Source organism: Macrosteles quadrilineatus, unplaced genomic scaffold (genome assembly GCF_028750875.1).
Source record: "Macrosteles quadrilineatus isolate MER2022 unplaced genomic scaffold, UCM_ALF_1.0 Scaffold_1__1_contigs__length_201487025, whole genome shotgun sequence".
In the NCBI taxonomy this organism is placed as follows: Eukaryota; Metazoa; Arthropoda; class Insecta; order Hemiptera; family Cicadellidae; genus Macrosteles; species Macrosteles quadrilineatus.
The window spans coordinates 153,132,469-153,156,535 of record NW_026542594.1 but is presented as its reverse complement, the minus strand read 5'-3'; the positions used below and the strand labels follow the sequence as shown (position 1 = coordinate 153,156,535).

Sequence of the window (24,067 nt, the reverse complement as noted above, 5' to 3'; positions counted from 1 at the left end):
TGAGGTAGGCCTAATCCTGTGACGCCAGATATAGCACTAACAGCCCCTAGGCCCGTGTGTTGCGTGGTTTATGAGTCACCAGCCAAGCGACGCATCACGTGCCACTTGCCCGATCGCTCGATGCCCAATATGCCCAGATTGATTCGCCCTTCCAGGCGTTTCGGTGACAAGTGTGAAATGACCCACATTATGCGTGTGCGTGTGCGTATTCGACGTGATCTATGGTTATGAGCCTGGCGTCTTACGCAATTGTGTCATACGCCACGTGTATACGACTACATGCTCAAGCTGTCTCGATATTGCATCATTCTAGCTGCTATCATTGACTATTTTGAATGAATACTATTAGTCAATGCTGTTACGCTTGGAATAAAAACACGTTAACCTGTCATTTTTACAAATAAATTGCATTCGGAAAGTAAATAAAAGAAACGTTAGTCTTATAACACTTAAAACGCAGTGTCTTATAACACTTATTTACGCTTGTTACTCACAAGACGATAAATATACATAAAAATTTGTAAGTGGTGATCGATTTCAATTGGACACTCCAATCATCATCAGACCCAATAGGCGAATTAATTCATTATATTTCACAATAGAGATTTAATAATTACCAATGTCGTTTGTGTGCCGTTAATCTATTAGATATATACTGATAACCAACCATCATGCATTGTCATTCATCTGCTTAATTTCCTGTATTGCCTGAGAATGTCAAAGTACAGAAATCTGACATTGATGGTGACTTGTTTACAAGATACTGCATGGCTATGCCATTTGCTGTGAGTCACTCCTAACTGAGTAGAATTAAATTAAACGGGGCCTTGTGAAATGATTAGGACCAAATTAATCGGTAGCCACAACAGGCCGTAATGCTCGTTAAGCATGACGTCACGATAGACGACGGCAATGACGTAATGTTTGCCTTTTGTGATCAGCTGTTTGTTTTAATCTTTCCTTTGAAAAAAAATAAATAAATACCTACGTCATTGCCCCAAGCCACAAGCCTCAACAGTTAGTAGTTCTATCTGGATGATTTTCCATATAATTCAGCTACTGTATCTTCTTCGCATGTGTTTCTGAACGACCACTGACGAGTCCAACTCAAGGTCAAGGTCGTGAGTTGCGTAATCACTCAATTACTGACAGTCTGTCTCCAATTAGCGGATAATTGTAAACCACGCCTCACGCCTCCGCTCGGCTCAACATAGCAAACATTGATCCCTCGCGTATCACGGGGTCTGCTGTTTATGTGTGGCCAAACTCACGCATGAATAAAACACACTGACGGTAAAGTACACACATCATATCGCTACTGTCTATTGCGTTTAAAATGCGAAATACTCGAGTGCGATTGCATACGTCAGAAACCTCAAAACCGCATGCATTATAAAAAATATTAGGGGGAATCACCATCCGCAATTCTGAACAATTATTTCGTGTTTTGTTTAAAATTTCACACGTTAAATTCCATTATCTAGTTAAGTGGAAGCAAGAGGCGCTTTTGTTATCTAAGTGATATAACTATCGACCATTTTCCAAGAGATAAATGATAGTGAATGGTTGTGTTTTGTTATCACTATCACCGCCCTTGTGCAATAATACAACACAAGACGGAGTGGGTGTGAGTGAGAGAGAGAGAGGGGTGTAGCAGGATCGATGTAGCACACCTCCAGTGAGGACCAATCAGAAGCCTCGCCGCGCGGGCTCGCCCCCCTGGCGGACGCAAACACAACTGCCGCGCCGTCGCCGACGTCATTCATATACATAACCTCTTTCGAGTTCTGCCAGTGTAGTGTCAAGACGGACGTTGTTGGCTACGATGGGTTTGCGGAATCTGTTTGGATCTTCGTCCACTCCCACGATACCCTGTGTGCCGGTCGAACATGTTACGGTAAGTCCATTATCTAATGTTATCACTTTCGTGTCGGTGTTTCGCGCTCGTAGAAAATCACCCAACTAAGTGTAAATTTGATCCAGTCATCCATTGCGGTTATTTTAGCATTTTAGACCCCTAATAATTTTTCAAATACTATCCGAACCATAGGCGCAGTTATGTTTCATAACATTATCACACGTGATAGCATACATGGGAAATCTCACACTCACCGGACTCACCCCGGACACTGACCTGTGGTAGTAAATCCCGTGTTGGCCTTGTTTGTTATCAGTATTCGCGTTGAATCTGTCGTCTGCTACAACATATTGCGATATCGGACTCGTCTTAAAATCTACCAGAGCAAAATTATTTCTTTTGGGGGTATTTTTGTATTACGGTTACAGTATCGTGTAATATGAATTGCTAACTCACGGTTAACTAGATGAGTAAAACCATTTTTTATGTGTAAATACAAAATGTAGCCTACAACGTACAACCCCTATGTTGCCATTTGTGGGCTAATGGAGTAGAAATCACACGTGCACACAACCCTTGACTAGCAAGAAATTATAAAACAAACTTCCCAGCATTTTTTATGAGATTGTTTAAAGTAGGCATATACCTAATAAATAAGTTTTAAGCCGATTTACGTCGATGTCTTATCATGACCAATAGACTATAATGAAACTTGAAGTAGGTATTTAAATATGACAACCTAAATGCTTTCCACTGAACGTTTTTTACTGTACTGCACTCCAGTTTTACAATAGTGTTTCATGTGGCAACCTATAGCAGTGACGTAGCCAGGATTTCAAAAAAGGGGGGTCGACCGACCGGGGGGTCTGTGGGGTATTCCATCCATACCCCCCAGGTAAAAGGGGGTCCGAAAAAATTTTTAAATATAGGCCCTAAAACGGGGGTTTAGCCCTCTTGGAATTGAAAATAATCAACCCTAACGTCAATACAGTATGATTATATAATTTTACATTTAATTTAACAAAAAAATATAAATACCGGAAGAGGGGGTCCGGACCCCCAGGACCCCCCCTGGCTACGTTACTGCCTATAGCATTCTAGAATAACAGTACGAAAGACAGCTAAATAAACCGTAAACCCTTAAATTGTATTTACTCAGTTTATTTTGACATCGCATCAATTAATAGCAGCACGTCTAAATTCTAATTAATAAACGCATAAAATATAGCCACAAAGACCCAAGATCGTTATTTCTGTCTCCTGTGACGGTAAACACTTAGAAAGGCCTATTGAATTTCTATTACTGTACTCGTATGAAACAAAATAATAAACAATCACCAAATCGCTTGCCATAGAAGCTAGGGAAGTTACTTCTTGATTCAAACGGCAAGTTATACTCTTAACTCATAGCTAGCAGTCACAAGTAACACAAACGGGACATAATTGGCAATTACCAACGTAAAACAAACAACAGAACACAATGGACGCCAACGTGACGCAACCGGCATCAGCCGTTTCATCTACGAAGCGAAGGTGCGTACCCACGTAACGTAAACAAATTATGTTCCGTCACTAGGGTTTTCCAAAACTGGGTTTATCTGGATTGAAATTCAATCCCGGGGGATTCCCACAATGAATTATACTTCTTTGAGTAAAAAGAAGAAAAAACCCTAAAATAACAGGTTTTACATAATACAGTTGTGCATTTTAACGCATACAAGAAAAAAAATGTTGCAATAAAGCCGATCTGTGATTGTGTTTATTTGAGAGTAAAATGCAGCCAGAGTGCATGTTTATCCTCACTCAAGGTCTAACATTGGCGCACCTCGTAATGCTCAGCTGTGATAGTGTTTACATTGAGAGTTGAATGCAGCCAGAGTGCATGTTTGTCCTCACTGAAGGTCTAACATTGGCGCACCTCGTAATGCTCAGCTGTGATAGTGTTTACATTGAGAGTTAAATGCAGCCAGAGTGCATGTTTATCCTCACTCAAGGTCTAACATTGGCGCACCTCGTAATGCTCAGCTGTGATAGTGTTTACATTGAGAGTTGAATGCAGCCAGAGTGCATGTTTGTCCTCACTGAAGGTCTAACATTGGCGCACCTCGTAATGCTCAGCTGTGATAGTGTTTACATTGAGAGTAAAATGCAGCCAGAGTGCATGTTTATCCTCACTCAAGGTCTAACATTGGCGCACCTCGTAATGCTCAGCTGTGATAGTGTTTACATTGAGAGTTAAATGCAGCCAGAGTGCATGTTTATCCTCACTGAAGGTCTAACATTGGCGCACCTCGTAATGCTCAGCTGTGATAGTGTTTACATTGAGAGTTGAATGCAGCCAGAGTGCATGTTTGTCCTCACTGAAGGTCTAACATTGGCGCACCTCGTAATGCTCAGCTGTGATAGTGTTTACATTGAGAGTTAAATGCAGCCAGAGTGCATGTTTATCCTCACTGAAGGTCTAACATTGGCGCACCTCGTAATGCTCAGTTGTGATTGTGTTTAGATTGAGAGTTAAATGCAGCCAGAGTGCATGTTAATCCTCACTGAAGGACTAACATTGGCGCACCTCGTAATGCTCAGCAGTGATAGTGTTTACATTGATAGTTAAATGCAGCCAGAGTGCATGTTAATCCTCACTCAAGGTCTAACATTGGCGCACCTCGTAATGCTCAGTTGTGATTGTGTTTAGATTGAGAGTTAAATGCAGCCAGAGTGCATGTTTATCCTCACTGAAGGTCTAACATTGGCGCACCTCGTAATGCTCAGTTGTGATTGTGTTTAGATTGAGAGTTAAATGCAGCCAGAGTGCATGTTTATCCTCACTGAAGGTCTAACATTGGCGCACCTCGTAATGCTCAGCTGTGATAGTGTTTAGATTGAGAGTTAAATGCAGCCAGAGTGCATGTTTATCCTCACTGAAGGTCTAACATTGGCGCACCTCGTAATGCTCAGCTGTGATAGTGTTTAGATTGAGAGTTAAATGCAGCCAGAGTGCATGTTTATCCTCACTGAAGGTCTAACATTGGCGCACCTCGTAATGCTCAGTTGTGAAAGTGTTTACATTGAGAGTTGAATGCAGCCAGAGTGCATGTTTATCCTCACTGAAGGTCTAACATTGGCGCACCTCGTAATGCTCAGCTGTGATAGTGTTTACATTGAGAGTTAAATGCAGCCAGAGTGCATGTTTATCCTCACTGAAGGTCTAACATTGGCGCACCTCGTAATGCTCAGTTGTGAAAGTGTTTACATTGAGAGTTGAATGCAGCCAGAGTGCATGTTTATCCTCACTGAAGGTCTAACATTGGCGCACCTCGTAATGCTCAGTTGTGAAAGTGTTTACATTGAGAGTAAAATGCAGCCAGAGTGCATGTTTATCCTCACTGAAGGTCTAACGTTGGCGCACCTCGTAATGCTCAGTTGTGATTGTGTTTACATTGAGAGTAAAATGCAGCCAGAGTGCATGTTTATCCTCACTGAAGGTCTAACATTGGCGCACCTCGTAATGCTCAGTTGTGATTGTTTTTAGATTGAGAGTTAAATGCAGCCAGAGTGCATGTTTATCCTCACTCAAGGTCTAACATTGGCGCACCTCGTAATGCTCAGTTGTGATTGTTTTTAGATTGAGAGTTAAATGCAGCCAGAGTGCATGTTTATCCTCACTGAAGGTCTAACATTGGCGCACCTCGTAATGCTCAGCTGTGATAGTGTTTACATTGAGAGTTGAATGCAGCCAGAGTGCATGTTTATCCTCACTGAAGGTCTAACATTGGCGCACCTCGTAATGCTCAGTTGTGAAAGTGTTTACATTGAGAGTTGAATGCAGCCAGAGTGCATGTTTATCCTCACTGAAGGTCTAACATTGGCGCACCTCGTAATGCTCAGCTGTGATAGTGTTTACATTGAGAGTTAAATGCAGCCAGAGTGCATGTTTATCCTCACTGAAGGTCTAACATTGGCGCACCTCGTAATGCTCAGTTGTGAAAGTGTTTACATTGAGAGTTGAATGCAGCCAGAGTGCATGTTTATCCTCACTGAAGGTCTAACATTGGCGCACCTCGTAATGCTCAGCTGTGATAGTGTTTACATTGAGAGTTGAATGCAGCCAGAGTGCATCCTCACTCAAGGTCTAACATTGGCGCACCTCGTAATGCTCAGCTGTGATAGTGTTTACATTGAGAGTAAAATGCAGCCAGAGTGCATGTTTATCCTCACTGAAGGTCTAACGTTGGCGCACCTCGTAATGCTCAGTTGTGATTGTGTTTACATTGAGAGTAAAATGCAGCCAGAGTGCATGTTTATTCTCTCTGAAGGTCTAACATTGGCGCACCTCGTAATGCTCAGCTGTGATAGTGTTTACATTGAGAGTAAAATGCAGCCAGAGTGCATGTTTATCCTCACTGAAGGTCTAACATTGGCGCACCTCGTAATGCTCAGCTGTGATAGTGTTTACATTGAGAGTAAAATGCAGCCAGAGTGCATGTTTATCCTCACTGAAGGTCTAACGTTGGCGCACCTCGTAATGCTCAGTTGTGATTGTGTTTACATTGAGAGTAAAATGCAGCCAGAGTGCATGTTTATTCTCTCTGAAGGTCTAACATTGGCGCACCTCGTAATGCTCAGCTGTGAAATGCAGCCAGATTGGAGAATGCAAGTTTGCCCTCGCTGAAGGTCGTCCAGGCTTTGTCGAACATTGGCCACACCTTGCCGTGCCAAATTGACCTCTCCCGTATCAACAATGACGAAGTATTTTTGTAAATTAACTCCATTATTGCGTTTGTCAATACCTTATTATGATAGTATTTTTAGCTTGTTATTACAGTAATGTTATTCTAAGTCTTATAGTTTTATTTATTGGCTCCCATTCAACCCTACCTAGTTAATAGTTTATATTAGATTAAATATGCAATTAATTTATTTAGGCCTATAGATTTTTAAATATTTAATTTTATCAACTTAATCAGGGCGTTTCTTTAATTTTATGATTTTACAGAAATAAATTATTACTTATTTATTAAAATGAACAGCCCGGGGACGGGACTGTAATATTGATTAACTTGGTTTTACAATAACTATAATAACTTACTTGCCATCTTATCCAAAGGCAACACACCAACATTACACTTTGAATGACTCGATTTGGGACTGCTCTGTCTGATAGGTATTGTAAAATCCATGTAGTTGTAGTATTTAGAAAACTCCACGTGACAGTTGGCAGACAACTTTCAATGACTTATGTTCGCGATTAATAATATGATTTTTGATTTTAAGATCAACTAAGAACTAAGACATTTCTATCTGTTAGTGTTTTTAACAATAGATATCTAACCAATATTTTAGATTTATCACCGACGGTCTTCCAGCATTTGAGGTTTTGATGTGAAGGGCGCACATGAAAAGAGCCCAAAAACTCAGGCAGACGCTTGAAAAGCGCCCGGACCTCCAAGGTCCCTCCCAGGACGGTGCGAAAAGAGCCCGGGCTCTTCCTAGAACTTTCACAACGGGTCTTCAAAGGAAAAAGAACCAACAAGTCGATCTTTAATTCATTAATTACCTCCTTCGTCACTAAGACCAGCGATGCCGGATAGGTGTCAATAATATATTATTACTAAAAACAAAAACTTTTCTCTTTAGATCAAATCTTTTATGTCATGGCGATGGATGCACCCACACTTTAAAAAAAATCTTTCAGGCTATAATATGGCCTATATTTTAGCCATGTCTTCAGGGCAGTGCTAAATTTAGGAGGTACATCAATAGTGTAGCATATATGGTTGAAAAGCTTATAAAATGGCGCAGTTTTTAACATATTCGGACACTTTCTTGTATACAGGGTGTGAAAAAATGTACCATAGACTAATTTTTTAAAAATGTTTATCAAACATCTTAATTTTTTTCTTTGAATCTATTTACAATGGAGAAATTGCTGTACAGTATTAAGTTTAAAAACATAGTTATTTTTGAAAAACATAAAATAATTTTTTGGGAAGCTAATTTTTAGACTTGGAACCTTTTAGGCTATATGCATCATCACACTTCATTTACTTTGTACTTAAACAAAAAAACTTTTGTCACACTGAATACCAATCACCCTGTATAAACACACAATTTAAACATTAACTCCCACATCCGATATGACTTTTATGGTGTTTAAACAGAAACTGCAGAGTATGTAAAATTTAGGGGAAAGTAACAATGGTACAACGTACAACTAGGGGTGGGGTGGTTGCAGGCCAAATTCCAGCGTGTGCTCCCGCTATCTCCGCGTTCCGCCACCTCCGAATTCTTGAGTGACCCTTATAATACCGTCACTGCCTGCGTTGGTAGCTGTCATTGCATCCACGGCTGCGAAGGCCCGTGGATGGGAGATTTAATGAAAATTTAACCCGTGGGTTAGGTTAGGTTAGGTTAGTTTAGGACGGAAAGTCTTAACGCAGGTATCAACCGAGGATTATAGGGGTCACTCTGAAATTCGGAGGTGGCGGGACACGGAGGTGGCGGGACGCGGAGATAGCGGGAGGTAACCAATTCCAGTGTCGCTAACGTCACATGAGTCAGCGTCCTCCTCCTCAATACCTGTGGAGACCAGGGCTCTTTCACAGCCACCTCTAATACAGCACTTTCCATGCTTAAGATTAGTGAACCTTTTTGGTGATTAAAATGTCGGGCTCTTTTCATGTGCTCCGGATGTGAACGGTCTGGGGATAATTCCAACCCCTTTTTTACAATCCACGCCGACCTTTTAACAGGTTAGAATTGTTGTAGGCTTGTAGGAGTAGGACACGGCAGTCGGTGGCAAAAAATACCCGAGAAAACAACATTCCACGTTTGTTCAATGGGTGCCAAACAGACGTTTAAATATATCTTGCGACGTCATCATCCCCGCCTACCGCAGTCGGCTATTTAGAGTCACGCGCTTTTGTAGCTTCAATGTTGACTACTGTACTCTATGTTGATGTTTTGAATCACTAACCGATATACATCACTGGCATAACAGACTTTAACTAGTACAGTTAATTAAACTACAGCTGTTGTAGTAAACAGATTGATCTTGTGTGTATTTTTCAGGTTACAAAATCATGTAAACAAATGGATTTATAATTTTGTAATATTTATTTTTTACCGTATTTTTCGTTAAGGCTTATGAATGTATGAACGTAAAACATGTAATGAACTTTACTATCTCAGATATTGAATTGGTTTATGTTAGGTTAAAGATGTGTTGTTTACATTAGTGGTCAACGTGGATAATTACAAGTCGATATGCCAATGACCTCACTTGTCAGACTTATTTTTCCTTCTCCACAAGCAATAACAGTAAGTAGGTCATGACCCAGATATCTCAGGGATGTTGTGATGTCCTCAGGGGGAGAAGGACGTAGGGCGGTGCAGGGTGGGGCGGGGACGAATGAAGGGCATTTCTCAACGCAAATCTTGGTTCTTTTTTTATTTTCGTTAAAATGCTGGAATCAAACTAACTTTGAAATATACTGTAGGCTACTGTAAGTTAGGACTTTTTGTAAATCAAGATTGCACCTTTTTTGATAACCAGGAAGTAAAAGAGGCTGTTTAAACATGGCTTCTAACTCAAAATAAATGTAAATCTTCTAAGTATGGTAATTAAAATTGTGGCTTTCAACATTATCTAGTCATGAGTGTGAATCGGCTTGACACGTTTTAATTTAAAAGGTTGAACAAGACAAACCCTGTTAATTTATCAAATTCACTGAAGTTACTTTATAAGTTAGCATCAAAACATAGCCATGTTTATAAATAAACCTAACCTGTTGATATTCAGCTTAAATTAAAATACAACATTTAAAATATTTAATTTTTTCGAGAGGATTTGCTGCCTCAAATAATTTTATTTTTCCTTCTCCACAAGCAATAACAGTAAGTAGGTCATGACCCAGATATCTCAGGGATGTTGTGATGTCCTCAGGGGGAGAAGGACGTAGGGCGGTGCAGGGTGGGGCGGGGACGAATGAAGGGCATTTCTCAACGCAAATCTTGGTTCTTTTTTTATTTTCGTTAAAATGCTGGAATCAAACTAACTTTGAAATATACTGTAGGCTACTGTAAGTTAGGACTTTTTGTAAATCAAGATTGCACCTTTTTTGATAACCAGGAAGTAAAAGAGGCTGTTTAAACATGGCTTCTAACTCAAAATAAATGTAAATCTTCTAAGTATGGTAATTAAAATTGTGGCTTTCAACATTATCTAGTCATGAGTGTGAATCGGCTTGACACGTTTTAATTTAAAAGGTTGAACAAGACAAACCCTGTTAATTTATCAAATTCACTGAAGTTACTTTATAAGTTAGCATCAAAACATAGCCATGTTTAAAAATAAACCTAACCTGTTGATATTCAGCTTAAATTAAAATACAACATTTAAAATATTTAATTTTTTTCGAGAGGATTTGCTGCCTCAAATAATTTTAGGTCTAGTGGTAGGTATAATGAAGGATAGGTTTATTGTATTATTACATTACTTTCTAATGTATTGGGGGATTTGGAGGGGGATTAATTTTCGGAAAAGAGTTTTAAAGCCTTTTTAGTGGGTTTCCCTTATTGGAAGGTGGTGTTTATTGTCGTCGGTGTAAAACGGCAGTACTTTTTTAACTTTAAGGGTTTCCAAAAGCAAATTGTATATACTATTTAAAGGAAATTTCCGTTTATTATGAACCTGTGTAAAGGATCATTTAATAAACTACCTAGACATACTCTAATGTCTTTTGTGAATGAGTAATATGCTAGAATAGAAATCAATTTCAGTACAGTAAATATAATATTTTGATTTGGCAGGTTTCATTTGTCTGTCATACTGCATTAAAATTGATTGCAGTGTAAACAAAAACTTTAAAACTAGGTATTCAGTATGCATATTGTTTTCAGATTCGAGAACAATGCAAAGACCTGCTCCTGTCAGATGAACAGTTGAGGGAGGTGATGGCTAAACTACTCGAGGCCATCAAAAAAGGACTTGGAAAAAATACTCACAAAGATGCCACTGTCAAATGCTGGACCACGTATGTGCAGGACCTTCCTAATGGCAAAGGTACGACCATTTGTGTCCATCGGAGATTTAGTTAAAAGTACCACGATTTTGTGTACAAGAAGTTATGTTTCTTTTTTTGTGTAGATGAATTCTCCATCAATAATTTTCTCTGTCGTTACAGGTATGCACAAGTAAACAAAACAATGTACATGTCTAGATTCTTTTCTTTTCATCCCTTACATTTTCAATTAAGTAGAAGGTAGAACATTTGGTATCAAATTTACCCACTAAACAAATGTGTCATTATAGCCCAGATGTGCTTTTTTGTTTGTGCAAAAGTAATTTATTTTAGATTTTAGCACTCAAGTATGTTACAGTAGCATTTGCCCCTTCAATAAAAATAATGGCTGGTTGAGTCTTTTGTTACAGTTTTTGTTTATATGTTTAACTTTTAACAGAACCCTAAAATGAAAACTATTTGAGTTCAATCACGATTTAACCATTTTTAAGCAAACACAATCAAATAACCACAAATTTTAGGGAAATGTCTTAACTAATAGTAGGTATCCTAAACTCATTCCCATAAGTTGTATAGTTTCAGTTAAGTTTTAGTACGTAGCCTAATATACTTTTACTGTACTATAATATATCAGTTTTTATTTTCCATCACTAAACAGCTACCGGTATATTTATAATATAAAAAATATATTTTCATGATCCAAGTTTGATTTTATTGTTCATCTAAGGACTTACGACATTTCACAGACTTTAGACTAACATGTATTGATGGATTTTAACAGAACGAGGCAAATTCTTGGCCCTCGATCTCGGTGGAACTAACTTCCGAGTTCTTGTGATTCATCTGGACGAAAGCCACTTTGATATGCAGTCCAAGATCTATGCTATCCCAGAGGATATTATGACTGGCTCTGGTACGAAGGTGCGTTGATTATATGTTACATAACCAAATTATAACCTTACAGCGGTAGCCGGTAATTTCCTTTGTAAGTAGAAGATTGATGCACTTCACTTTTTGTCAACAGCTGTTTGATCACATTGCTGAGTGCATGGCCAACTTCATGTCAGAGAATGACATGAAGAATGAGAGGCTGCCTCTCGGATTCACCTTCAGCTTTCCTCTGGAGCAGATTGGGCTGACAAAGGGTATCCTGAAAACCTGGACCAAGGGTTTCTCCTGCAGCGGCGTCGTGGGTGGAGACGTCGTCAAAATGCTTGAGGACGCTATCCGGCGGAGAGGTGTGAGTAGCTCTTTAACTCATTCTCATCCACGTCATTGGTCATGACTTTACCTGATGTGATAGTTATAGCGAATAACCACATAGTTGACAAAATTATATGTTTTGCTAAGTACTTATTGCAACTTCCTGCAACTTACCTACCTGATGTAACCTTTTTATTTAAGGTTACAGAAATTGTAACCTTTGGCTAAACATGTTGCCAATTTATATCTCTTTATGGTTAGTATATAGTTAAATGTAGTAGGTAATAAGGGATTGATCCAGAAAAGGTCTGTAAGCTTGTGGAAGGTTTGAACCTGAGAGTAGTTTTAAAAACATCTTATGATCATGGATTTTGTATAAATAAATTGTCATTACCTTACAGTAAATCACAAAATAATAGTGACAAAATCATTGCAATTCAGCCCAAAACATTAGTAAAACAGTACCACACATTAGTCTAAATGAATACTTATAAATGTCTAAATATGCTTGGGTTAGATATTAAAACTCTATGTTCCATCTTGATTTTGCTCACTCTGTAGTTGATTTTTGTTGCTTTATAATTTAATCTAAACACTTTTGTTATTAGGATATTGAGATAGAAGTTTGCGGAATCCTCAACGACACCACAGGAACATTGATGTCCTGTGCCTGGAAAAACCAAAACTGCCGTGTAGGAGTCATAGTAGGTGAGTTTGATATTTGGCGTTAGTAAAATCATATTCCAATTCATGTTAACATGCAATAACCTCTGGGAATTACTGTTCCTGTGTCAATTGGTTGTATATCTACCAAAAGAATTTGTCATCAAAAGAGCCCTGCTGGTAAAGATAGGTTTGTCCATAAATTATAATGCAAAGAGCTAAGTTGCTTCTGAGTGAGCTAGTTAAAACCTCACACCATTGCCGCACATTCTGTACTCCTACTCCAGAAGGGATCTATGCAACAATTATTCTCGTAGTAGTAGCCGAAAACAGTATCGGAAAAGATTTAATGAATCACTTTCTGGGAGTAAGCAACCAATATTGAAACCACTCCCAGTTGTTGGACTGTTTAAGTGAAAACGCACAAAAGTTTTCCATCGAGGCAATGCTTAAAATTTATTTGCAGATTAACTACCACCAGGGTTTACTGTTCCTTAGTAGTCTTAGAGACGTCACCTATAAGTTCAGTCACACTGCGATCCGCATGAAAAATTTCCTTAAGTTTGGAGTCTGTTACTGTACCAACAAGTAACAAGAGGTAGCAAATCTGCCGTGTTAAAGTTGTCTGTATAACAGATCGTTGCCGCCGCGTGTTATCTGGTAGTTCACCGGTCCAGACACAAAATTTACGCTCATGCTAACTTTACATAGTCTAACGCGACAGATAAAACACTTGTATAACTTGCTCAAAGGGTAGTCCATTGCCCGGTAGGCTTGACGTATGCAAACGAAAAACTGGAAAAAGCTGCCGCGACAAAGCTAAAAAGCTGCCTGTACATCAAGGGCCTTACACTGAGAGAGCGGAGAATGTGGAACTGTACTCGGGAGACAAGAGCAAACCTCTGATAGTCGTCAACACTGAGTGGGGCGCCTTTGGGGAGGAGGGAGAGCTGCACTTTATGTTGACTGACTGATAGTTGGGTTATTTTTTTGTAGGAACTGGCTGCAACGCATGTTACACTGAGAGAGTGGAGAATGTCAAACTGTACTCGGGAGACAAGAGCAAACCTCTGATGGTCGTCAAATCTGAGCCATTGGGGAGAAGGGAGAGCTGCACATTGTGTTGACTGATAGTTGGATTTTTTTTTTAGGAACTGGCTGCAATGCATGTTACACTGAGAAAGTGGAGAATGTAGAACTGTATTCGGGAGACAAGAGCAAACCTCTGATGGTTGTCAACACTGAGTGGGGCGCATTTGGGGAGAAGGGAGAGCTGGACTTTATGTTGACAGAGTTTGACAAAGAAATGGATCAGGCATCAATAAACCCTGGCAAACAGATGTAAGTACAGAACCTTTCCAAACAGTCTTAAAACTGCATTTGCTCTCGCTTATTGATTTATGATCGTTACGTAATTTATTTATTTTATAGATAAAACTCCGCTTACCCGAGGTAATTGGTACCAAATGCATCTCGGATACGTAAAAACTCGGTTAACACGGAATGTGTTGAAAATATTTAAGGTTAGGTTAGAAATAGGTTAGTAATGATAAAATATTGTAAAAGAAACACTTACATTACTTTATTCATAAAATCATATGAAGTTTAAAATTTGTCAGAAAAATAAAACTTATTTTGGTGAAAAGAAATAAAAAATTGTGTTCTGGCGGAGTTTAGCTCCTCTTTTCATGGCTGCGATGTTCCGCCATTGTTGCAGGCAGAGTACTTCTGAGGGTGTGGCCTCATGCTGCTGCTCCATGTAAGACAGTGCCTTCTCGAATGCTTTCAGTCCGTCATTGTGATATGCATTCACCTTCGGGTGATTTGTCGTAACTAACATCATTTTGATATCCCTCACACGCATCAAGTCTCATGTTTACCCAGTCCAACACATCTTCTTGAGTTACTGGCTCACTTATAGGTAAAACATTTGTTAGTGTAATAAGCTCACTGACATCAGTTTCGTCAGTTTTTGGTCCATTGTTAGATGGACGTTTTTCTGTTAATTTTTGGATCCCAAATGCTTCCTCCATGATTCCCTGACTGTGCTATTTGCCATATTGTCCCATGCTTCGGCAACCCAGTAAGAAACAATCTTTATGGTTGCAAAAAATTGCCTTAATGTCTCCACTTACCAGATTGTCAGAGTCAGGGTGTGAGCGTCCAATTCAATTTCAAACTTCCAGATGCATTGTAACTCCTCAAAACAGTAATCCTATCCTCTCCTTATTTTTTATATCTATAGGTATTTTCTGCTCATCCCTAGCTGCTAAAGTTTTAATGGTAACATTCGATAATTTAGGCCTGTTTCGTCGCAATTAAATATCTGTTCTGAGGTAAGACCATGTTAAAATATCAGAGTTTCCAATTTTTATTAAAACTGTAACGTCATTAGAATTTGCCAAAAATTTTTCTCCGCTAATATCTACAGGGTGTCCACATTCTGGAAAGTCAGGGATAGTCATGGAAAGTCATGGAAATCCCCAATGATGGATGGATTTCAGGGGACCTTTCAATGCTCTAGTCGGCCGTAACCGTGACTATTGTAGCATTTTTCTGAATTTTTCACAAATGTACGACAATTTCAATTTATACAGTTGTCTTAGTTTGTGGGTTTTGAGTTTGTGTTAGTTCATTGTTGTACCTATCCATTGTTATCTGTTAATACATATTTCAATATTTTCTGTGAAATAACTTGTCTAGGCAGTATTATTCGTGTGTGTACGGTATATTATAACTTTTGAGATAAGTTTGTGAGTCATGGAAATCAATGGTTAATGGTCATGGAAAGTCAGGGAAATTGATGACAAAATTTCTGTGGACACCCTGATCTAACTGTCTTATTCCAAACCTCTTCTTCAATCGGTCTAGCCACCCTGTGTTAGCAGTAAAAGGTTCATCGCCATCTTTGAACTGTTTTTGAAACACAATTGCTCTGGCTTAGATGATTGGTCCACTTAATGAACTACCCAGTGACCTCGTTTGGGAGAACCAAAGCCTCAGATGTCTTTTCATAGTCACATTTTTTCATAGTTTTCTTCTTGAAATGTTGTCAAAACTGCTGCTCTGAGAAGCCCAACCTTCAATTTTAGATCTTTTACAACGCCAGTCTCTCAAGGTCACTTTACCAACACCTAGTTCCTTAGCCTTTTTCTTAATAGACTCTCCTTTGTCAAGCCGTTTAATTGCGTTTGATTTAGTTTCAATTGAAACAACAGTATGTTTCCGTTTACCTCGCATCATGTGCTTAGAAATAGCACAACACACTTCACAACGTACCAGTACCTTTAGCAGCACTCACTAAAGTATTGACAACTAAGCAAAACCAACTACAAATTGGCAGGCAGCAAACCACAAGTGCACTCGACTTCGGCTGAACACACGACGTTTGCCGCTCGCTTCCGACGACTGCCAGTTGCTCCCGACTTCTTCCGACTTTTACTGAATCTGTGAATGAACCTCCGATTTGATGAAATTTTAAAATTTTAATTTTCATGATGTGCCTCTGTTAACTTGGAGGCTTGGATAACCAGGACTCTACTGTAATATATTTTACCTTAATATTTATCTAAATCAACTCGTTGAACAATGTTTTAACCACATGGTTGTTTGTTTCAGTTTTGAGAAAATGATTTCCGGAATGTACATGGGTGAGCTTGTGAGGCTCATACTCCTCAAGTTGACTAAGGACAACATTCTGTTTGGTGGAAAACCTTCTGAAGCTCTGCTCACCAAATGGCGGTTCAAGACCAAATATGTATCAGAAATTGAGAGGTTAGTGACAGAACTGAGTGACCAATTAATGATGCTTTCTAACAAAACCTCGACTTTAGATAGTAAATAATACCTGGGCTCAGACCGATCCCTTACAAAAAAAATAAAAAAGGTCAATAGCGTAGATAATATACATAAAATACAAAAAATAAATTATCCTGGCTAAAGAATTAGCTGAACTTAGTCAGTTACAAAATCCATTCAACACTCATCCTTGACTCGCCATCTTTGTCTTTAAATACAGTAAAACCTCTACTAACTGTCACCCTTGGGACTGGGAGCGTGACGGTTAGGCGAATAGACGGATAAAAGAAATACTGTTATAAACCTGTACAAGTGAATAATACGTTTATTTATATAGCCTATAAATTATTTTCATTGAAGAGGAATACAGTAGGGCCTACTGTTATTTTGTATGAAGTACTTGTTCAATGTCCGTACAGTGAAATAAATCATATTTAAAAATAATCTAAGTACTGTAGCAGGGTGACGGACAACAGAGGTTCTACTATACACACCTAGATCTGTCTGCAGAGTATAAACATAATCTGATCTATTGGTCGTAGTGAGAAGAAGGGCGTCCACACAGCATGTCGCACAGTGCTACAGAAGCTAAGTCTGACACACGCGTCTGACCAAGACTGTATCAACATACGGTACGTGTGTGAATGTGTGTCTCGTCGTGCGGCGCACCTTGTCTCTGCCGGGGTGGCGACACTGCTCAACAGGATGAACATCCCATCAGTCACAGTCGGGGTGGACGGCTCCGTCTACCGCTTCCACCCTTTCTTTCATGATCTCATGATGGAAAAGATTGCACAATTAGTCAACAAAAACCTCAAGGTTGGTGTTTCTTTTTGGATTCACAAATATTGAGGGATAAGCTTAGTAATGATTGTATTTGATTTTTCAGCTGCTGGAAAGTTTTAGTGAAGTACTTGATTTGTGGTTATTTACATAATAAAAGGTGGTCAGTAGCTGTGTGTCCCAAATAAAAAATTACACAATTAGAATTGACAATCTGAAGGAAATATTATACAGGGTGAGTTTTAAATGAGTTCCCCCCTACTTTTTCTACATTTCTTAAGATATCAACTCTGGACCACATCAGATCATTGTAGAGTAGAAAGTACTTCATTTTGACTGGGTATACATTTTTGGCCGCCATCATGGACCACCATATTGGATACAAAAAATTATTTTCAAATGTAATGGTGGGATTGATTGTGACCCATCGTTTCAAACTATATTTTCACGCTGAATACAATGGTGCAATCCGTTTTTCAAAATCATAATCGGTTAAAAAGTTATTAGGAATTTTGGAAAATAATTTTTGTATACATTTTACTGGCAGTCGATTAGACCTTACAATAATCAGAGTCTTAACTCTTAAACCTATTTTCCAAAAAGATGACATATTAACAATGCCTTCTATATACTGTATATATTTAAAATGTTGGTTTATTTAAAAAGTAACTACCAATCATACGACAACAATCAATTCATCCATCAATATCCTACTCGTTTTAAAAATAATTTGAAATTTCCAAGGCATAGCCTCTGTCTGTAAGAAAGATCACCATTATATATGAGTCTCAGGCTTTACAACAATCTACCTACCAAATTCAGAGAAATAACCAAAATTTAAAAACGAGTTTAAAATGTATGACAAATAATGGCTAAACATACCTCGTCAGACAATCCTTAACATGTAGTGTTAAAATTGCTACATATGTTTCGGCGGTTATTTAAACAGACTCTGCTTCCTGCCATGTCCATGGCAGTGCGTGTAGTTGATAGGCCTATCATTTTAGTTTATGTTTTAAGTGTAAAATGTGTGTTTTATTTATTTATTCTGATGACACATCAAGTGGATCCTTTTTGTTTGCCTGACGATGGCAGAGATGTTTAAAAATCCGCCGAAACATATGTAGCAATTTCGACACTACATGTTAAGGATTGTCTGACGAGGTATGTTTAACCATTATTTGTCATATTAACGCAGTCCTGGGGCTATGAAAATGAATTTTAAAATGTATCTCTTAGAAAAAGAGTTTGACTCTATTTCTGAACATTTAACAGTCAAATATTTTTCTATTACATTTATTTAGTTTATAGGGGCATATTTTAACATAAGGTTATAAACAATCTGGTTCAAAAATTAATTTTTGAAAATTTGTTATAACTTTCCAACAGATCAATATTTTGGAAACGGATTGCAGCATTGTATTCAGCATAAAATTCTAGTTTGAAATTATGGGTCACAACACTACATTTACATTTGAAAAAAAAACTTTCTATCCAATATGGTGGCCAAAACTTTACACCCAGTCAAAATGAAGTACTTACTAATGATATGACGTGGTCCGAAGTTGATATCTTAAGAAATGTAGAAAAAAGTGGGGGGGGGGAACTCATTTAGAACTCATTTAGAACTCGCCCTGTATATATTTAAGCAAGTTTTAAAAAATCCATAACTTTTAAATCGATAACAATATCGTGTGACATCAATCAAAAATGTTTAGATTTAACAATTCTAAAAATTGATGGAAAAGCTTATATATATAAATTGTTTGAGACCAGGTAGCAGTGCAAGATAAAACTATAGTAGCTCACTGCATCTCTAATCCCATCAATCAGTCTATTAAAACTTTGTCAATAGGCAAGTTACGTCAGCATTGATTAAATTTTTCAAATTTTAACTTGAAAAATGTTTTGTTTTTAAATGTATACAAGTTAACTAACTAATATTTGGTGGCACTACATTTTAAACTTACATCAACTGCTGAGTGCTTTCAAAAAACACAACGCATTATTTAAAATAGCCCACTTAATTTTAGCTTTTTACTTTCAAAACTTATGAATTAATTATGAGCTTTCAATCTGTGAAGATTTGGTTTGTCACATTGACACATTGGTTAGTGACTGTGTTGCAGTGTTCAGTAATGCTGTCTCAGGATGGTAGTGGCCTGGGTGGAGCGATCGTAGCAGCAACAGTAAAGTGTAAAGTACAAAACCATCGGTGAGACTCCTGCTATCGCAACTGCAGAGGTTCATGCTTCTTCTTTGTAATGGACACCCAAATGCTGGATGACATTGTTCATTTGTTCGGATCTTAATTCTTCTGTGGCCTAAAGGGTTTCCACTGAGGTTCAGCTTGTTTGATGGATTTGAATTCGGGCCAAGGTATTTTCAATTCAGTTTCACTGTCTTCTTCACTGGGATGTCTTGAATTCGTCTCTTGTGAACAAGATTCATTCAAATGCATTCACTCATCATCTGAATGTGGTTTACGGGTGTGTTTGAGCCTTGTGGGATCTCAAGAGATGAGGGTTTGTGTTTTCCAGGGTTCTCTGTTGTTGTCCAAAAATGACAGTGGTCGAGAGGATGCATCAGTTGCTGCAGTTTCAACTGTGTTCACTTATCATCTGAATGTGGTATAAGGGTGTGTTTGAGCCTTGTGGGATCTCAAGAGATGAAGGTTTGTGTTTTCCAGTGTTCCTTGATGTTGTCCGAGGATGGCAGTGGTCGAGAGGATGCATCAGTTGCTGCAGTTTCAGCTGTGTTCGCTTATCATCTGAATGTGGCATATGGGTGTGTTTGAGCCTTGTGGGATCTCAAGAGATGAAGGTTTGTGTTTTTCAGTGTTCTCTGTTGTTGTCCAAGAATGACAGTGGTCGAGAGGATGCATCAGTTGCTGCAGTTTCAGCTGTGTTCACTTATCATCTGAATGTGGCATATGGGTGTGTTTGAGCCTTGTGGGATCCCAAGAGATGAAGGTTTGTGTTTTCCAGTGTTCCTTGATGTTGTCCGAGGATGGCAGTGGACGAGGGGCTGCATTAGTCGCTGCAGTTGCAGTGCGTTGTCGGTGAGATGAGATTTCATTACCTCAGACTTCCCTGCTTTTTTGCAGCATCTCTCAAGAGATGTGTGGAGCAATGGCTTCATCAACTAATACTCTAACAGCCAAGCATGATTGGGTTTTGCGTGGTTTTATGCTAAAACTGTATAGCCAATTTGGAAAAGTGGAATAGTTATAATTTGTTTAGCATAAAGTGTTATAATATTTCAGAAGGTATATCACTCAGGTTAAATTGAGGAACCTCAACATGTTAAATGTCTGCTGACAACCTTATTGTGACCGACAATGTAGACTTGAAGGTACACGAAAACACTAACCAATGCTGCACTACGGCTTGTCAGCTATACCCCCACTACTGATATGCCATCCCCAGGAGTCACACTAACTACTGCAAGGCTAATTTACCAGTGACAATCACGCTAAATGTCTACAAAAATTCATCCCGGGAACTTTTTGACTGTTATAATTATAATGGATAAAAGCATGTTTAACCCTTATTAGCAATAGAATGCATTTGACTTGGTTAATATGGGTGCAGTAGTCTATGATTAATCCATCAGCTATGAGGTTTGGAAGTGCATGTTTTGGTTTTATATAAAGATAAGGATAAAATAAAAACTTTGGGTTTAAATAAGTTTCTATCCTTTTGTTTGCCTCGGTTGCCGGTTTGGTACGGGTCTGTTCCCCTCTCTCTCATAAAGTTTCATACGTCATATAGCCTTGCAACTTCTAAAATCACGAGAAGTAAGGTACAGATGAAACATTCAATGGTAATCTCAAGTGGTGTCTAGCACTAGTCGCTGGTGTCTAAGACATAGTCCAACACCACCCCTCTTGTCCTCATGCACTACAACGTTCACGGTGGGTCTTCCCCTGTGCCATAGGAATTTCCTGGCATAGTGCCTGCCACCCGGGTTCTTCCTTGATCGTCACAAGTGTATTTTCCACAACATGCTATATCTAAAAGCGCACGGTCGTCTCATAAGCAAGTTTCCTCTGTGGTAAAGTGAATACCACTAGAATGTTTAATAAATAAGGTGTACATTTTGAGAAGGGAAATGCAAAATTTTTAAAAGGAAGGTTTTATACTTTTGCTTGAAAATTTACATCACCCCTTCTACTTATTCTGTTGAAAAAGGTTGTACAATTGTCAGTGATTGTACTACAGTATTTTTTTGTATTGTGGCTAAACTTTCAAGATCAGAGTTCTCAATTCTGGGCTGCCTCATTAACTGTGTAAATTTTTCATTAACTTCTTAAGAAATCCATTGTTAAACAGCTTATTGGTAGTACTCCTAATCATACAATCATTACAGTCTTTATAGTTTGTGGAATGAAGAAGGCCAAGTCCCCTTGCATGCTGGAACACCCACATGCAGAATATTTTATACTGTGTTCTTACTATAAATATGATCTACCCGTATACCTGTGAACTTTTTTTTAATGAGTTAAAAATGATACTGTTTAAAATGTTCACTTATAATCCATTTTTATGGCACAGAATACAAATCAAATACAGTACTACATGCTGTTATATTTAGTTTGAGTAACATTATTTTCCTCATAAATACATCCACTATCGTACAACTTGTATGTTGATTGTTAATTTTCTTTTGGTACGAAGATCTGTCTATTAATGTTACCTAACTTAAGGACAAATGCTTTTATCCTCATACTTTTGTTAGGACAATTGTGCTGCTCCTTTTTTGATAATTGTTTGAATCATACTGTATTTCAATAAGGTAAAAATAATTAATTTGCAATTATGATTTAGCCATTTACAGTGATGGGGAGTGTTGTTTTGGGCACATTCACATAATTTGAATTCAATTTCAAATGTTATGACTGATTTGTTTGTTACAGTTCGACCTAATGCTGTCTGAGGATGGTAGTGGGCGAGGTGCTGCATTGGTTGCAGCCGTCGCTTGTCGTGAACGGTGAGAATCATACAACAGTATTGTCGACGTCAGCGTAGACTACATATTGTTGGGCTGTTAATTGTTGGTTTTTAATACTTTTCTCGGGATCATTTTAGTCAGCATTACTTAATTTAATTGTACTTAATATTTATGTTGCTTCTTATTTAAATCATAATTTATTAGTCCTTAAAGTTTTCAAAATTTGGAAAAAGAACAATATGTAAGATAACAATATGTATGTTAAAGAAAGTGAAATTTCTTCTCTTAGGAAGGTAAAACCATCTCTTTATATTGGATGACAATATGTTAGCAGTCTGAAAATAACCGTTGATGTTCATGACTGTACAAATTTAGTCTATGCCTGTTAAATACTTCTTTCTCCGAGTGATGGGTAAACTAAACACACAACTGCCATGTTACATAGTTGATCTCTAAACATTCCAAATTTTCTTTCTTTTTCCCTCTATTACATTTATTTATTTTTGATTTGTCATTGTAATGTGTGGTTCAATGTATCAATAGAAAAGCTATTCCTTCCACAGCAATAAGTCATATCAAATATTTATTTTGAAGCATATAAGTTAATAGTGATCTTTTATTCACAAATTTATCTTTTATTCTAAAAATTAGGGCCCAAACAAGCTTTTAATTTTAATACATATTTTTTAGCCTCGGTCTTTACTGGAGTAATTGGGAAGAGAATATGGCTTGTGTGTTCAAAATCAAGATACCGAAATGAAAGACCGGTGATTTTTATAATACTATTTTATTGTACCTTATACACTTTTTATTGATTAAACCTTTCTAGTTTCTAGAGTTTTGATATTATTGTAAGCTATTTTCCTATGCCTAGTGTGATTGTAATTTATAGATCATTATTTTAATAATATTGTATAGTATATTTGAGATTATTGTTGATTGATCAAACAGTATTTTGTTATAAATAGTTGTTGCCATTTGTAAAGGTACGTGTTCCTTTTGTTAGGAGGAACGTGGTAAATAATAAAATGTATTGTCAAGTTAGTTTGTTGTTTTTATTTTTACTGGTTCACATCTATCTACTTATACAGACTGTCCCAAAAGTCCCGGACCGGTTTAATATTTTCTAAACGACAACAGATAAATCAATAAGATTTTGCACATCAACACCACACTTAAAAACCTACTGTTTTTTTAAGGAACTATCAATTTTCTGTCATATCATGGGGACGATCCACGAGGAGTCAGAAGGAAATCTTAAAAAGGAGCATAGGTCAATATGCACATCAGTTTAAAGGGTTTAGCTAGCAGAGTTCAATGCCGGAAACCGCGCCTCGAAAGGATCACCCGTTACAAAATGGCGGCCGTTCAAAGATTTCTTGAACCTGCCATTTTGAATATTTGAACGACTGCCATTTTTTACTCAGGCGTTCTTTTGAGCTAGAATTTACGGCATTGTAATCTACTAGTGAAGACCTTTAATTTGATGTGCATATCGACCTATGCTTACGTTAAAAATGTTTTTCCGATTCTTAGGGCTGTGCCCCCATATGCAAATTAAATGAATCTTTGAACCACTGTCATTCTTGACTTGGTTGTCTGTTTGAGTTCAAATTTCCAGCATTATATTCTGCTAGCAAATACCTTTAATTTGATGTACATGTCAACCTATGCTTCTGTTTAAGATTTCCTTCTGACTCCTTGCGGGACGTCCCCATGATGTGACAGAAAATTTATATTTCCATAAAAAAGAAGATTTTTAGGTGTGATGTTGATGTACCAAATCTTA

At 38.0% G+C, this 24,067-nt stretch overlaps 1 protein-coding gene across 6 annotated transcripts in view; it reads left to right on the top strand.

Moving 5' to 3' along the window:
• The window catches only part of LOC128987595 (hexokinase type 2), a 55,351-nt gene extending 32,029 nt beyond the window's left edge, over window positions 1–23,322 (top strand). Inside the window, exons 2-10 of one of the 6 annotated variants that reach the window (XM_054408556.1) lie at window positions 10,757–10,919; window positions 11,660–11,799; window positions 11,903–12,118; window positions 12,690–12,789; window positions 13,896–14,085; window positions 16,363–16,518; window positions 17,085–17,361; window positions 20,313–20,386; window positions 22,244–23,322. In XM_054408556.1, the coding sequence (XP_054264531.1) occupies window positions 10,757–10,919; window positions 11,660–11,799; window positions 11,903–12,118; window positions 12,690–12,789; window positions 13,896–14,085; window positions 16,363–16,518; window positions 17,085–17,361; window positions 20,313–20,386; window positions 22,244–22,253 (1,326 nt within the window). In that variant the 3' untranslated portion in view covers window positions 22,254–23,322. Of the gene's footprint in view, window positions 1–1,752; window positions 1,898–10,756; window positions 10,920–11,659; window positions 11,800–11,902; window positions 12,119–12,689; window positions 12,790–13,895; window positions 14,086–16,362; window positions 16,519–17,084; window positions 17,362–19,454; window positions 19,541–20,014; window positions 20,287–20,312; window positions 20,387–22,243 lie in introns of those variants that run through there. The other 5 variants (XM_054408540.1, XM_054408548.1, XM_054408563.1 and 2 more) reach the window with 5 other exon arrangements.
• Window positions 23,323–24,067: the final 745 nt, after the last annotated feature.